At 60.1% G+C, this 14,513-nt stretch overlaps 3 protein-coding genes across 7 annotated transcripts in view; all 3 read right to left on the reverse strand.

The window, feature by feature from the left end:
- Positions 1-6,973, reverse strand: part of PFKFB4 (6-phosphofructo-2-kinase/fructose-2,6-biphosphatase 4) — a 28,526-nt gene extending 21,553 nt beyond the window's left edge. Inside the window, exons 1-3 of one of the 5 annotated variants that reach the window (XM_045199860.3) lie at positions 3,276-3,413; positions 2,360-2,460; positions 917-1,005 (exon numbers count right to left, since the gene is read on the reverse strand). In XM_045199860.3, coding sequence (XP_045055795.2) covers positions 917-1,005; positions 2,360-2,442 — 172 coding nt within the window. In that variant the 5' untranslated portion in view covers positions 2,443-2,460; positions 3,276-3,413. Of the gene's footprint in view, positions 1-916; positions 1,006-2,359; positions 2,461-3,157; positions 3,459-6,854 lie in introns of those variants that run through there. The other 4 variants (XM_045199861.2, XM_024566081.4, XM_045199862.2 and 1 more) reach the window with 4 other exon arrangements.
- A 1,393-nt stretch (positions 6,974-8,366) lies between these two features.
- On the reverse strand, positions 8,367-8,705 carry UCN2 (urocortin 2). Its single transcript, XM_024565854.2, has one exon. The coding sequence runs from the start codon at positions 8,703-8,705 to the stop codon at positions 8,367-8,369; it is 339 nt and encodes a 112-aa protein (XP_024421622.2).
- A 920-nt stretch (positions 8,706-9,625) lies between these two features.
- COL7A1 (collagen type VII alpha 1 chain) overlaps positions 9,626-14,513 on the reverse strand; it is a 30,426-nt gene continuing 25,538 nt past the window's right edge. The window contains exons 104-119 of the mRNA XM_053929912.2: positions 14,268-14,339; positions 14,044-14,079; positions 13,739-13,819; positions 13,200-13,253; positions 13,073-13,126; positions 12,939-13,001; positions 12,470-12,532; positions 12,249-12,365; positions 11,993-12,070; positions 11,843-11,896; positions 11,675-11,723; positions 11,067-11,099; positions 10,834-10,920; positions 10,564-10,653; positions 10,234-10,431; positions 9,626-9,967 (exon numbers count right to left, since the gene is read on the reverse strand). Coding sequence (XP_053785887.1) covers positions 10,247-10,431; positions 10,564-10,653; positions 10,834-10,920; positions 11,067-11,099; positions 11,675-11,723; positions 11,843-11,896; positions 11,993-12,070; positions 12,249-12,365; positions 12,470-12,532; positions 12,939-13,001; positions 13,073-13,126; positions 13,200-13,253; positions 13,739-13,819; positions 14,044-14,079; positions 14,268-14,339 — 1,116 coding nt within the window. The 3' untranslated portion in view covers positions 9,626-9,967; positions 10,234-10,246. The remainder of the gene's footprint in view (positions 9,968-10,233; positions 10,432-10,563; positions 10,654-10,833; positions 10,921-11,066; positions 11,100-11,674; positions 11,724-11,842; positions 11,897-11,992; positions 12,071-12,248; positions 12,366-12,469; positions 12,533-12,938; positions 13,002-13,072; positions 13,127-13,199; positions 13,254-13,738; positions 13,820-14,043; positions 14,080-14,267; positions 14,340-14,513) is intronic.

Below are 14,513 nucleotides of genomic sequence, written 5' to 3' on the forward strand. Positions count from 1 at the left end.
CCGTGACGAGGCCACCCCACCCCACCACACCCTGGAGGGTTCCTCCACGACCTCAGGACTGGGGTCCAGCATCCCCTCTTCATCTATCTTCCCAGAGATGCCTGGGCCTCTGCCCACGGGGTCTGCCGTCAGCACCCCTCCACCCCGAGTGCACAGCCATGGTGGGCAGGCAGGGCAGCAAATCTGGGCTGGGTGCAAAACAAGAGCAATAAATTACCTATTACTTCTGTTCCTCAAGATAAGCTCCCAAGGAAATGACCCAAAAGAAGAGTCAAAGTACAAGTCTCTTCACAACAGCTCTGATTCCAACAGCACAGCACCAGGGAAGTGCCAGCCACGCAGAAGTTGCGAACTAAGGCCCACGTGGGGGGACACCCAGCCGCACTGGACACAGGGCGCGGGGACCAGGTGAGCTGGAACATGCAGCTCTGGGCCCTCAAGGACCCTGAGGCTGAGCAGCAGGACAGCAGGACACACTTTTTAGGACATCGGGTATGTGCGGAAGGAAATCTGAAAACATGTCACTGAGCTTCCCTCTCTAGTTCCTCTTCCTGTGCATTTGTTCAAGACCACGGGAGCCCGAGCACGCAAGAGGCCTGAGACAAGCCTCGTGCTGGACAGTGGACACTTCCTGGTGAGGCCACCCCAGGGACAGCCACAAGCCCTCGAAGTGGGTTCCAGACCTGATTCCTGAACTGCGCCTGCTCCCCTTCCCTGGGCAGGCGGGGGCAGGAGGAGCTCCCGGAAATAAAGCAACACGGCGTCACTGTCCTGTTCAGAGGGGACACAGAGTCCTGCACACACCCCAGTCATGTCCACACCCAGGAAGAGTCTTGCCACCTTTTGGCTAAGAAAAGCCACCAGACAAATACTGTCCTTTCTGCTGCACTGAGTCCCCTCTTCATTCCTGCCTCACCTGCCCTCAAAGCACCACCAGATGACAGCTGAGGGAGGTAGCCAGGTGACAGCTGAGGGAAGTAACGGCTCAGGACATCAGGTGTAGCTCTGATTTTATCAAAAGGAGGAAGAATCGTTAATGAGAAGTGGGGGTGGAGGAAGCACAGGATGTCCCACAGCCACCACCAATCAGCCTCGGGGGCCCAGAGGATCGGGAGAACTAGACTTGCGACAACCCACCACACAGCACAGACCAGCCGTGAGCCCCGCAACTTCTCTGCAAATGCCTGTGATGGAGTAGACTCCTACTCACCACACACCCTCAGGTCCACACCTGTCCTCGTGGCCCTCCTACCTGGTCATAGGCCCATTTTGCAGAGGGTAAATGCTGCAGGAATGCAGCCTCTGGGGAATGGATGTGCTGCACCTACAGGCTCCATCTGTGAGTTCACTCACTGCTGAGTCACACCCTGATGTGAATTCTGGGACCCTAACCTGGGACCCCAACCCCCACACAATCTGAAGGTCTCATCTTTGGCCTCTTGGGTGCCACTTCCTCCTCCAGGAAGCACCTGGCGTGCTGGGCCAGCCCACACAGTCCCACCCACTGCAACACAGTGTGACGGGCATGAGCCCCTCTGCCCAAGCCAGAGCTGTATTTTAATCACGGACTTGGAGCTTAGAGAAATACAGACCCTGCCCAAGGGGCTGTGAGACCTTGGCAAGTCCCCCCCCCATTAGGCTGCAGCTCCCTTCCCACCTGTAATGGCAGCTAGCTCAGAGTTGATGCTTCAATCCCAGACTTTGAGGTGACAAGAGGTGAAGAAAGAGTGGTGAAATTACAAAATGGCCAGCAACCCCCCACTGAGCACCCACTCATTAAGAGGCTCACAACAACTTCATGGAGCACGATGATGACAGTCTCATTCCACAGGTGAGGAGCCCGAGGCCTGGAGGCTCAGCTCCTAAGGAGCCCAAGGTCACACACCTGAGCCAGGAGGCAGCTTGAGTGTTCCTGCCTCTAAAGTCTAGGTTCTTACTCCTTCCTGTATGTGAGAACCGCAGCCACCACCTAGTTCAGACAATGCAGTCTGAACACAGACTGGCCAGAAGCACAGAAGAGGAGCCTCAGCCTCCACACCTCCAGAAAAGTCTGGAAGAAAGGCATGGCCATAGCCCCCGAGGACTCAGAGCACTGCATGGAAAGCCATGGGTCCAGGACTAAAGGTATGATCACAGGCTCCGTCCCCCACCAGGACCTATATTGTGGTCAAAACCATGGCCACTGCCTGCCAGGACCGACAGTGTGGAAGGAGATACACACACTTCTTCCCTAGGACTCACATCATGGTCAAAGCCAAGGTCCCAGGCTGGCCTCCAAGCGGAACAAACGCAGAGCACTCTCCCCTCCCTTATCAGGCCCAAGCAGAGGTCAGGAGTGCAGGGAGACCCTCACACATACCCAGTCTCCTGATCCCCATTCCATACATGCACCAGGAGTTGGACTAGATGTTCTCCGAGGTCCTTGCCAACTTGCAAATTCATCACAATGTTTCATTACTCCTAAAACAAATCTTTGTTTTTCTTCATAATAAGAAGGTTGCAGACTCATTTAGGGACATACAGAAAGTCAAGGTAGTGGATTAAATGCCCAGGACCCCAGGAAAGGCGAACCCCTTAACAATGTGTGAATTTCAGCATGGCTCCTAGATGTTTCACCTGCAAATGTTACCATTTATCCAGGACCCCACTGGAATGCTTCCACACCCCTGGACACAAAGACAGGCCCACCTGGCACAGTGCCCTCACTGTCTCTATCCTGGTCAAAGCTGCACTTCCCTGACATTCCTCCCAAAACTCGATTTTCGGCGAAGAGGTGGGTGATGACAGCCAAGAGGCGCGCCTTCCTCCCACTGCAGGGCTAGCCTGTACTTGGACCCTTGAAAAGTCTGGGCTCAGAATGGCCAAACAATTTCTCTAGGGCCAACACAGCTCAGACCCGGTCCAATTACCAGGCCCACACTCTCTGGCCACCAGAGAGGACAGGGCAAGGACTCCAGGTCCTCCCCTGGCCTGAGGCAGTGGAGACACTGTGAAGTGCAAAGGGGCTGGGGGCTCTCCCAGAGGTAAAGACAGCAAGACCTAGCCCCCAAGGAACCAAGATTTCCCCACATCCATGTTTCTGTCTCTTGCTCTGCCACACCTGTCCCCGACCCACCACCTGTTTCTGCTCCCCTCCCACCAGTCTAGGCAGCCTCACCTGTCCCCGGATCCACACCGGTTCGCGGCCTCCTCTCCATGCGAGACCACTGCCCAGGCCGCCCTATCCACCCATCCCCATGGACGGCCCTCCCCGCTCCTCGGGGACCCCGCCTCACCACCGCGCTGGCAGGCGTGCAGGGCGGGCCTCCCATTGCTGTACGGCATCCAGATCTTTTTCAGGGGGTTTTGAGTCAATTCCCTTGGGGATGCCATTCCGGAGGCGGGAGGAGTCGGGGTGCGCGGCTGCCGAGCCCTAGAAGCCGGGCCAACTCGGGCCACTAGAGGCCCCGCCCCTCGGCCCCGCCTCTCCTCCAGCCGCGTGATGCAAGGCCAGCACCCCGCAGGCCCCGCCCCAGACCGAGTAGGCTCCACCCTAACTAAAGAGGGCCGAGCCTCCTACTGCGCATGCCCAACTTGCCGACCAGCCGGACCCCCGCGGGCCTGCCCTTCCTGCGGGAATCCAGGCCGCGCATGCCCAAATCCCTACGGGCCCAAGTCCTGGGTGGTGCAGGCCCCAACTCGCGTGAATGGGTCCAGCACACCCAACGTGACCGCGCTGACTTTCATGGGTCTCTCCTAAAGCCTGGCCCGGGGCAATCACCGCCTCTTCCCCAGGGCACCCGAAGTTCCGCTCCTTACCACGCTGAACCTCAGGGACCCCAGGAGGGACGACTTTACCTGCAGTGGGGCACAATCTACGTGACACGCGGGGCTTGATTGGTCAGGACCAGCCTAGAGGCCTCTGTGCAACTGTGATCACTGGCCTGATGTCCCCGCTGTCAACTCCACCCCGCCCCGACCCTCTCTGCTCCAAGTCCTGGGACTCTCCGCCAACCCACAGGAGGGATCTGCTCAACCACGCTGCAAAAGCTCCTTTATCTCATGGACAGGGACCCAGGACAAATTTCAAACTTGATCGTGTTTCTCTCTTTGCCTTAGCTGCTGGGGAACTCAGGCTAAACCCCAGCCGACCTGGAGCAAGTGAGTGGGACGTGAGTGGGAGCGGGACGTAACCAGGCTCTGTAGGGACTCCGCTGAAAATGGAATGTGCAGGTCATCAATCTTACAAGATCCTGGTGTAGAGTAAACGTGTTAGTGTTCGAAAAATCCACTCTACAGCACATTCATGTTATCATTTATTATATTATTTGTCTACTGTTAAAACGCAGTGGAGGCAAGGCAGAAGTCTGGAAGTTCAGAAACCCCTGGGCCACTCTCCTGTTTTCTCAGCCCAGCCTCTCCAAGCTTTGGACATTTTCTGCCCTGGGGCCCCTGTTGACACGGCTGGACCTGTCACACTGCCCTCCAGCGAGGCCCTCCACCACACCCCTTGACAGGATCACTGTTACCTACCTGGAGTTCCCTCTGACCAAACTGCCCAGTCAGGAGCCAGGGGCTGAGGCATGAACAAGGAAGGGTCACCCCAGTGCACCGCAGGTGCTGCAACCCCTCCCTCTGCCCTCTGCGCCACACCCCTGCCTTGGGTTAGCTTTCCAAATCGCCACCCAGCCCTTCAGAGCCTGGCAAGGATCCTTAGGATGACTGATACGGATGGCCTGCCCACTTCCCAGGAAATGAAGGATCAGGAGATCCACATGCTGGAAGCCCACCTAGACCCTCCCTGAAACCAGCTCTAGCTGCCTTCCCTGGGGATGTCCTACCTCAGACAGCTTACGCTACTTCCTCCTTCCTCTTCAGGGGCCACCCCACCTCCCTCCACCCAGTGCCCAGCACCTCTGAGCACACCCATGGGTGGCTTCTGATGAGCAGGAAGCCCTTCATGACCACCCTTCTGCTTCCTCCTTCTCCAAAGCCACTCATTCTGTTCCTGGCACAGTCAGCCCTTCTGTCTGTCTCCTGGACATTGCCAAGGTCATCCTGGGGCCACTCTGGCCTCAGACACCTTGTCACTATATGCCCACACCCTGTCCATACCCCCGCACTCACTGCAAAGGCTACCTCCTCTCACACCCACAAACACGCAGCACCTCCTCAGGCCTGCCAGTGCTCCTCCCCACCTCCCTGAGGATGTTACTCAAAGGCTCGGGGTAGGAGGCAGCCAGGGCAAGGTACTCCTTCCCAGGGACGTGTCTGGGAAACCACCTCCACACCCAGAGAGGCTGAGTCTGGCTTCCGAGGAAGTGCAGCAGCTCTCCACCTCCCACTCTTCCTCAAACAGCCTGCACTGACCCAGGCATACCCTCCCAAGTCCCAGATTCTAGTAGGAGGCCACAGGTCAGCAGCAGGAGCCCGGGGCCCCTCCCCAAGGCCCGGGTCCACATCTGCTCTGAGGACACTCCCCATGTGTCCTCCCATGGCCCCGTTTCTCAGGGAGAAGCTGAGGAAGGGGAACAGTGTTTCAGAGCCAGCCCCCTGTGCAGGATGGCCTCGGCACAACTTGCAGCGGGACCTCACTGCCACGCTTCCACCTCCATGCCTGTGCTCCTTTGAGCCCCCTCCACTGAGATGCTCTCCTGGCTTTCTCACCCTCAGCGTCAGTAGGTGCCCTCAGGGCTTTTTGTCCCCTTGGGGCCACCCCAAAGTGAGCCAGAAGTGGGCCAGTGTGTCAGGGTGCACTCGTGTGTGAGCGTGTCCTGCTCAGTCTCCCCACCGTGAACCCACCTCACCTGGCCCTGGTTGCCTCCCGTGGTGCCCTCTGCACTGACCAATGGACCTGCTCCCATGTCCCAGGCCACAAGCTGTGGGGTGGCTGGAGTCCTCAACCCTCAATTCTCAATGCTCAAACTCTTCTGTCCTATATCTGCAGGCCAGCCCTGGCCAGCCACCAAGCCACCCTTTGCAGCATGAGGGCCCAGGGACCTGAGCGAATACCACACAGACCCGCACATCGGTGCACGGAAGCAAGCGTGTGCACACAGCAACATGTGCACACGCTGACGAGCCCTGCACCCGGGCCTGCTGCTCTCTGCTGCCTTCCTTCCCCTTATTCCCTTCCTCCTGTCCCCTCTGCTGCCACTGGGTGGTTCGGGGAGTTCCCAGGAGTTCCAGCTTCCTCTGGCCATTTCTGGCCAAGGATCATCCCCTGTCTCTCCCTGTGCCCAGAGCTCACAGGGGGTGTGAGGTTCCAGTTTGGAGGCATGGAGCCATGTGACCAAGTGGCCCAGGAACCCTTATCTGCACTTGCTGCTTCCAGCCTGGCACGGGGCGCACAGTAGTGCTCAAAGTGACTCAGGACCAGCCAGGGAACACAGAAAGGGCTCCGATAGGCTCATGAACCCCTAGGACACAGGGCATACAATAGGTGCTTAGTGCAGCTCAGGATGGGCACAAGGCCTCCGGTAGGTGCCCTAGAAATACTGGTTTAAGCTCTAAAGCTAAATCATATGAAAAATTTCCCAGATGAGCCTCTGGACCTCCCCAAATTGGTGTGACCCCTGACGAGGAACCTGGAGGCCAGCAAAGGGCCCAGAGGGAGGGCCTTGAGCACTCCAGCTGGCTGTCCCTCCCCTTGGGCTGGAGGAAGAAGCTATTTATAGTTCCCCCTTGGCCCAGCTCCCTCTCCCCTGCCAGACTACAGCGTGCCCCCTCTTCCAGACCACTGACAGGCTGATACCCCTCAGAGCTCCCCTCTACCACCAGAGACCCACCAACAACTTCGCAGCCTGTCCAGCACCCCCTACTGTTCCCAGGTCATTTCCCAATTCCCCACCCTCTCCATACCACCCTGTGCCTACCCTGCCTGCTGCTCCTTGACCCGGGGTCCGTCAGGAGGCTGCCTCCTCCTGTGCCTCTGTCCATCCTGCAACCCAACTGGCCCCAGCTACTGCCCCCTGCAGCTGGTGGAGTCCTGCAACCCCGCCCTCTGGCTCTGGAGAGAGGAGCATGACCCGTGGCCCCGCCCCCCCAGCCCCGCCTTGGGCCCGCCCCCCACGCCTGCTTTCAACTGAGATCCACCTCAGTGCCCCCACTCCAGGCAGCCACCCTCTGGCCGGTACTGGCTCTTTCCTGGCAGAGCTGTCCATACCGCCCAGTTCTGCCCTCATCTCCAGCTGGAGGTGCCTACACCGCCTGGAGTGCCTGCCCCATCCTCGGGCAAGCCTGTCCGCACTATCCAGAAGGTCGGCAACGGAGCCTGAAGTATGATGAGATAAGGCAAAACCTACTCTTCCACACCGAGGGACCAGGTGTGGGGAGCAGGGAATGGACAGAGGAGCAGCATAGCCAGCACTGCCTCCTCCTCCGTGTGCCACTGCCTGCGTGCATACGGCTGTGTGACTCGGCCATTCCAGTCTCCAGCACTACGTTTATTGAGCTCCGCCTGCATGCCAGAATCTTGATGTGCACTTGTCACTTGGTGCTCACAAGAAGCTAGGTGGTGTCGCCTGTTGTACAGCTGAGGAAACAGGCTCGGAAAGGTGAGCGCATTGCTCAGGACAGTTTGCTCCGGGAGGGGCAGAGCTGGGCCTGAGCCCCGGCAGCCTGAGCCTGCTCTCCCTGAGCTCTGTGCGTCCAAGGGCCGGGCTGCAGGTGGGACCATGCTTGGCTGTGTGCTCTGCACACTTCACGCAGGTTCAGGGGACAAGCAGCTGTTCCTCCAAGCCCTGTCACATGCCATCGCCTGTCACACACACTCACAGCTGTCAGATATCAGAGATGTGGCCACATACACACATATTCCCCACCCCAGAGGCAAGGTGGCCAAAGCCACAGACTTCCCACCACAGCCACCTGTGCCTGGAGATGCCCCCAACAGCCTGTCCACCCAGGGTGGCTGCTGCCTCGGGGAGCACAGATGTGCATGTGCCCATCAGCTACCACTTCCACGTGGTGACCTGTGGGGACAGGGCTGACTGCCAGGTCTGGTCTCAGGTGGGCTGGTCTCAGATGCAGTGGTGGGCTCCTGCTTGGAGGTTCCTGAGAGTGGGGTGAGAGTGATCACGCAGGGTGGGGTCCAGACGCTCTGTGACCATGGGGCCCCCACACGTAGCAAGGCTGCACAGGGCAGTGGCCTTCCGTGGTAGTGACCAGACACACTGTAAGTCTGCGGGGCTCCCAGGCGCAGCATGACCCCTCTCCGCAGTCACCTGCCACGGCCATCCAGACACACAGCGGCGCTGTGAGGCACTCAGGTGTGACGTGGCAGAGACCCCATATGGCAGCGTCCAGATGCACCGTGCCCAGAGTGGTACATCCAGCTCTGCTGCTGCCCTCCAGGGCTCCCCATCCAAGTGGCCCTGCCCTCAGGCTCAGCGGCGGCCAAGATGGGCCAGGATGCGAGCGTTGGCGGCTGCCTGCTCCCTCGAAGCTCTGGCACGGGCCTGCTCCAGGAGGATCTGCTGGAGCCCAAGGGGGACATCCAGCGAGAGGGTGATGCGTGGGCCGGGGCGGGGGCCAGGGCTGGGGTGGCTCCGAGTGGTGGGGGGGCCTGTGGTGCCGGCTGAGGGGCTCTTTGTGGCCACAGGGCAGGGAGTGGCCTGGGGAAAGTTCTGAGGGGGGAGCTGGAAGGCCGGGAGCGGGGTCGCTGGGACAAGCAGGACCCTGCCCAAGGTCAGGGCCGTCAGCACCAGAAGAGCCCACTCGGTCATCGTGTGGTCAGGCTGCGAGGAGAAAACAGGCTCAGGGCAGAGGCTGGGGTCAGCTGTGGCTCAGGGACAGAGACAGAAAGACAAGGAGAGTGACAGAGTGACATGGAGAAGGGGCCAGAGAGACAGGAGGGTGAGAATGAGGGAGACAGAGACAGGTAAAGAGAGAAATCCAGAGATTGTGTGTGTGTGTGTGTGTGTATAGAAATATTATGTATTTATATTTATACAGAGGAAGAGAAGGCAAGAAAGAGATGGAGGTGGATGAGAGGGAGGCAGAGCACAAGAGAGGGAGCCTGGAAGAAAGAGAAAGAACCCAAACTGGAGACAGACACTGTGGTGGGAATAAGGATGCAGAGACAGAGAAACACAGAGGGACAAAGGGGAGCCTGAGGTCCAGGCAAGAGTCCAGGCCAAGTGGGCAGCAATGGGGGTCCTTGAGCAGGAGAAGCAGCCAGGGGCCCAGGAGTACCCTCAGGTCCAGAGACCTCCACTCACCCAAATCCCAGACCCAACCCGTCCCCGAGGCCCCGCCCATCCCACCCGGACCCCAGTCCTACCAGAAGCAGCAGCCTCCTCTGGAGTAAGTCAGGGCCACTGTGGCTGCCCAGGGCTGGGGCCAGGCGCCTGTGCTGCGACCTCACCCTCTACCCGGTTAGAGCCCCTTTTATCTGCCTCAGCCCCCTGGGGGGGACAGGGCATGTTGCCTGGCATGAGGCAGCCCCCCACCCATGACTCATCCCCTCCTGGAGGGCAGTGAGGACATCCCCTCAGCCCTCACCCTGTGTACGCCTTTCTGGGGACAAGTCAGGGGCCGAGGGTCATAGGACAGTGGGACCCTGCACCCCTGCAGGAAAGTACTGATCTCCCAGGGAAATCTGCCCCCTGACACCCCACCTCCCCAAGCAGCCACAACAAGGGTCTTTCAAAACAGCAGCTTTAATGCCCCCCAGAATCAGCACCATGTCATCACAGGCTTGGGTCAAGGGGTGGGTCAGACGTAGTCACATCCGCTCACTGCCCACCCCCACCCCCACACTGAGTCATCTGCCAGGGAGGCAGGAGCCACAATGGGGGTTTGTCCACAGGGGGGAAGGCAAGACCCGCGGGAACAAGTCACTGAAATGATGGACAGACTCATGTGTGCTCACGACACACGAGCCTCTAGCACCAAGGAAAGGAACGGAACGTCCTGCTGAGACACCATCTCCTCCAGGGGTCACTGAACTTCAGCTCCTGCCCTGGGCCTCAGCCCTGAAGAGCACCTGGCGGGGCAGGTTGGGAGCTGAGTCAGCCGCCTGACCTTACCCAACACACGGGCCACAGAGCAGCACCGAGTGAAGGGTAGTGGGGGAGAACAAAGGGGACCATACTGGGGACTCCACAGTTGGGTTCTCTCTTTAGCTCTGGTCTTGGGGTCTGTCCCAGGTCCCCCAGTTGGAGGGGGCTTCTGACCCAGGACCCTGACCCGGGAGCGATCTGGGCAGGCTCAGCGCCCTGGCCCCTGCTGGGGTGGAGGGCAGACCCATACCTCTGCCCTGGCTCTAGGCGCCCTGCGGTGGGCAGCGGTGCTCGCAGGCCTCACGGGTTCCGAAACGGTTGGCATTCCCTCCACAGCCGCCGTAGACGAAGGGGTGACAGCCCTCTGTACCTCCAGCCGCAGGCCGATGGTACCAGCGCAGGGTGTAGGCAGTACAGGAGCCCTCATCCAGCGGGAGCGAGCAGGGGTCTGGGGTCCGTGGGGGCAGGAGGTCAGCAGGGATGGCGACAGTCAGAGAGGGCCTGGAGTTGACACCGGGTCCGCAGGGACCAGCTTTCCTTCCCCTCCCTGAGCCCCTCTGAGCCCAGCCAGCATCCTCACCGTCGCTGTCCCAAGGGGCCTCAGGGTCCTGGGAGTCCTCCACAGAGTACTCCGAGTATTCATACTCATCATCCTCAGGGGGTACTTGGTCTGCACAGGGCGTGGGGTGGGGGAGGGTGTGCTGTGAGAGCTGCCGCTGGGCCAGGTTCCTGGTGCCCAACTCCAGCCCACGGTCTCCCATGTGTGTGCAGCAGGTGCCCTGCGTGCAGGCGCGCCTGGCGGGTGCCTGTGCTGCACCTGCACATGCCCCACGCGTCCAGCTGCCCTCACCTTCCTCCTCGGCATGAGCGACCCGGAGCACGGGCACGGGGCGGCGCTGGCGGCTGGCGGTGTCTGCGGCATAACTGGGGAGGGGGTCTGGAGCAAGGAGCGGGGCACAGGGCCCTGGGGTTGTCATGGTGGCCACCCCAGCCCAGCCCCTGCTGAGAGGACCAGGTGATGGGCACAGCAGGGCCTGGGGTGAGGGAAGTTCCAGGAGCAGAAAATACCAGAAAACTACTCACGTGATCCAGATGCGATGAACTGGCCCTGGCAGGCTGGAGGGGGCAGAGGGGCAGGGACAATGACGGAGAAAGCAAGAGACAAAGGTAGAAAGAGGCAGGGCGAGAGACACACGAGAGGTAGAGATACACAGAGAGGGACGGGGAGACCAGCAGATGGAGGGAGAGGAAGGGAAGCAGAGACAGAGAAAGGGAGAGAGAAAGAGGAAGGAAGGCAGAGGAGAAACAGAAAGCACAAGAGAGAAGTTGGGGCAGGTCAGCAAAGGGCAAGAGAGGGAGGCAGAGACAGAAACAAGCATGTGAGACCGCAAAAGCAGGTGCAGACAGAGGACAGGAGGGGACAGAGCTGTACTGTCTGATGCCCCATGCCAGGCCCAGAGGGACAGCCTGCTCCCACCTCCACCTCATCCACACGTGGCCCTGCTGGGCATCCAGACTCCCTGCGTGTCCACCCACGTCCGCCTGCCTCTCCGCTGGGGAAGCCCTGTCCTGAAGCACGTGCGTCCTCCTGTGTGTCCATCCCTATCCACCCAACTCCTTGACTCCTGAAGTTCTGGGGAGCCTGCCTGACCCTGTCTAGGGGCGCTGGGACGGCATGGGGCCTCACTCACCGCAGTGCTGGCTCATCTCCTGACGCACGAAGCCCCGAATGTCATCCTCCTGCGAGCACCAGACCACAGGCATCACAAAGAACCCACGGACCCCAGGGAGGACAAAGGGCACATGAGGCAGGGATGATGGAGGGACGGCATCAGGGTGCTGGGGGCAGGCGCACTCACTGTCAGTGCAGCTTCTCCCCTCTCCCCACGGGGGCCGGCAGGTCCTGGCCGCCCCTATGTGCAATGGTGGGACCAGGCTGTGACCTCTGATCTCAGGAACACCAGAGGTCATCCCAGTCTCTGGCCACAAGCTCAGGAATCCCCACTCACCTGTTCCCCTCTCTCTCCAGGGGTCCCAGGGGCACCAGGGGCACCCACCACACTCTCTCCAGGGGGACCTCGCTCACCCTGTCAGGTGCAAGGACCAGGGTCAGGGGTACGGGGGTCAGACGTAGGGCAAGTTAGGGATTACAGGTGCAGAAGTTGGGGCAGGGATATCGGGAGATGGGGAACAGGATCAGAGGTCAGCAAGGCTGGGAGAGTCAGGGAGGCTCAGGAGTCAAGGGTCAGAGTCAGGGCCCCTCACCTTCTGGCCCTGAAGTCCTTCAGATCCTTTGGGACCAACACTGCCAGATGGCCCAGGGGGACCACTGGCACCATCATTGCCCCTGGGACCTGGGAGGCCCCCGATTCCTGGGGGCCCCTGGGGAGAAAGAGGTCAGGGTTGGTGATCAGAGCCCCCAAAGATGGAGCCACTTCCAGAGAACACAATCCCCTCAGTTCACCATGACCTTGGCCTCAACTTACCCGCTCCCCTTTCTCGCCCTGGTCACCCTTGTGTCCTGACTGTCCATCAAAGCCTCGGTCACCCTGGGAACAGAAAGGACTATGGGAGCCTCTCTGCCCTGGCCTCCCTCGGCTCAGCCACCGAGAGCATCCTGGCGCAGCGGCCTCAGCCTTCTGTAACCCAAGCACCCGTGACCCTGCCATCCTGGGACGCTCCATCCACTGTGATCCCCAGGACCCCAACCCCACTACAGTACCCCCCGACTCCTCCTATTTTCCTACACTGACCCGCTACCCTTCTCCCACACCTGCCATAGACTTCCCATCCCTCCACCCTAAAGCCAACTGTGACCCTGACTCACCCCGAAATCTCAAGACCAGCCCCACTCCCCGCTCCATAATTTCCTTCACCTGAAACTCTTATGGCCCTGTCATGACCTTCCTTGCCCATCCTGATTCCCCTGCTGTCCACTACGGGGAGACCTCGTACCTTGGGACCGATCAGGCCTTCCTTGCCAGGGGCCCCTGCCTGTCCTGGCATGCCCGGCTCCCCCTGGAGAAGAGAAGGCATGCTAGGGCCTGGTCCGCCCATCCTCCCCCAGTTCTGGGTGTGCCCGCACTCACCGCATCTCCCTTGCGTCCTGCCAGCCCAGGGCGGCCTGGGGGGCCAGCTTCTCCCTGCAGGCATCAGGGGAGCGGTCAGCCTGAGGCCTCAGGCCCTGTTGCCGCCCACATCCCCTCACCTCTATACCTTATCTCCCTTCTCTCCGTCCAGGCCACAGGCTCCCTTAACCCCCCGTTCGCCCTGAGGAAAAAAGCAGTGGAAAGTGACTTCTGGATACTTCACCCTATAACCCCTTCGCCCTAAACTGCTCTCCAAACTGGTCTCAGACACTCCAGCCTCTCCTCTTCCAACCTCGGACCTAACATTGCCACATTCAACTCTGGATACCCAACATCAGACCCTGGATACTGACCTCTGACCCCAGACACCTCACCCTCCAACATCAGGCCTCCTGACCAGGACAAAGAAACCCAGTCCCGCCCTGGCTGGTGTGGCTCAGTGGATTGAGCGCTGGACTGGGAAGCAGGGGGTCGCTGGTTCAGTTCCCAGTCGGGGCATGTGTCTGGGTTGCGGGCCAGGTCCCCGGTGGGGGGTGCGCAGGAGGCAACCACACACACATTGATGTTTCCCTCTCTCCCTCCCTCCCTTCCCTTCTCTCTGAAAATGAATACATAAAATCTTAAAAAAAAAAAAAAAGAAAGAAAGAAACCCAGTCCCCTTCCCACCTTGAGGCCCCGAGGACCCATAAAGCCCATCTCTCCTTTGTCTCCTCGGATGCCAGGGACTCCGTCCTTTCCCGGGGGTCCCTGGGGGAGAGAGGTCAACATGAAGTCAAGGAGTCAGTGAGAGGTCGCAGGGAATCAGTCTGGATGTGATGGGTGGGGCAGGGTTTTCCATGGGGACAGGGTCACCACGGGGTGGAACCATTGCAGAGGTCACTGTGAAGGTGGGGGCCTCTGGGCCACCTGACACCATGAGAGTACGGGGTCACCACAGGGGGGACGGGGCCTGTGGGACCAGGGTATCTCACCGGGTCACCAGGAATCCCTGCATCACCAGGCTCCCCCTGTAGGAAACACAGGGGGAAGGGAGGTGGCTCTTTAGTGTGACTGTCTCTGTATGACCGACCCCCTGCCAGCCTACAGGCTCCGTGTGCAGCCACCCAGGGGCTCTGGGTCAGGCCCAGGCTGCACATGGACCCTATGTGAACACACGCGTGGCCAACACTCAGGGGACACTCGTGACAGCACTTGCCTTAGGTCCTGTGAGTCCACGGGTGCCCAGCAATCCAGCTGAGCCTTTGTCACCAGGCTCTCCCTTGCTGCCCTGGAGGAGTGACCAGGAGTGACCAGGAGAGGGAGTACCCGGCCAAGCTAGAGTTTGGAACCTGCCAGCTGGGCCAGAGCTGTCCTGTGCCGCAGCTACCCACTGCCTCTATGGCCCCGGCCCTTCCCGCCCGTGCCGTGGCAGGGTGGGCTGGTGGTCTGTGGCCCATGGACT

Source organism: Desmodus rotundus, chromosome 8 (assembly GCF_022682495.2).
Source record: "Desmodus rotundus isolate HL8 chromosome 8, HLdesRot8A.1, whole genome shotgun sequence".
In the NCBI taxonomy this organism is placed as follows: domain Eukaryota; kingdom Metazoa; phylum Chordata; class Mammalia; order Chiroptera; family Phyllostomidae; genus Desmodus; species Desmodus rotundus.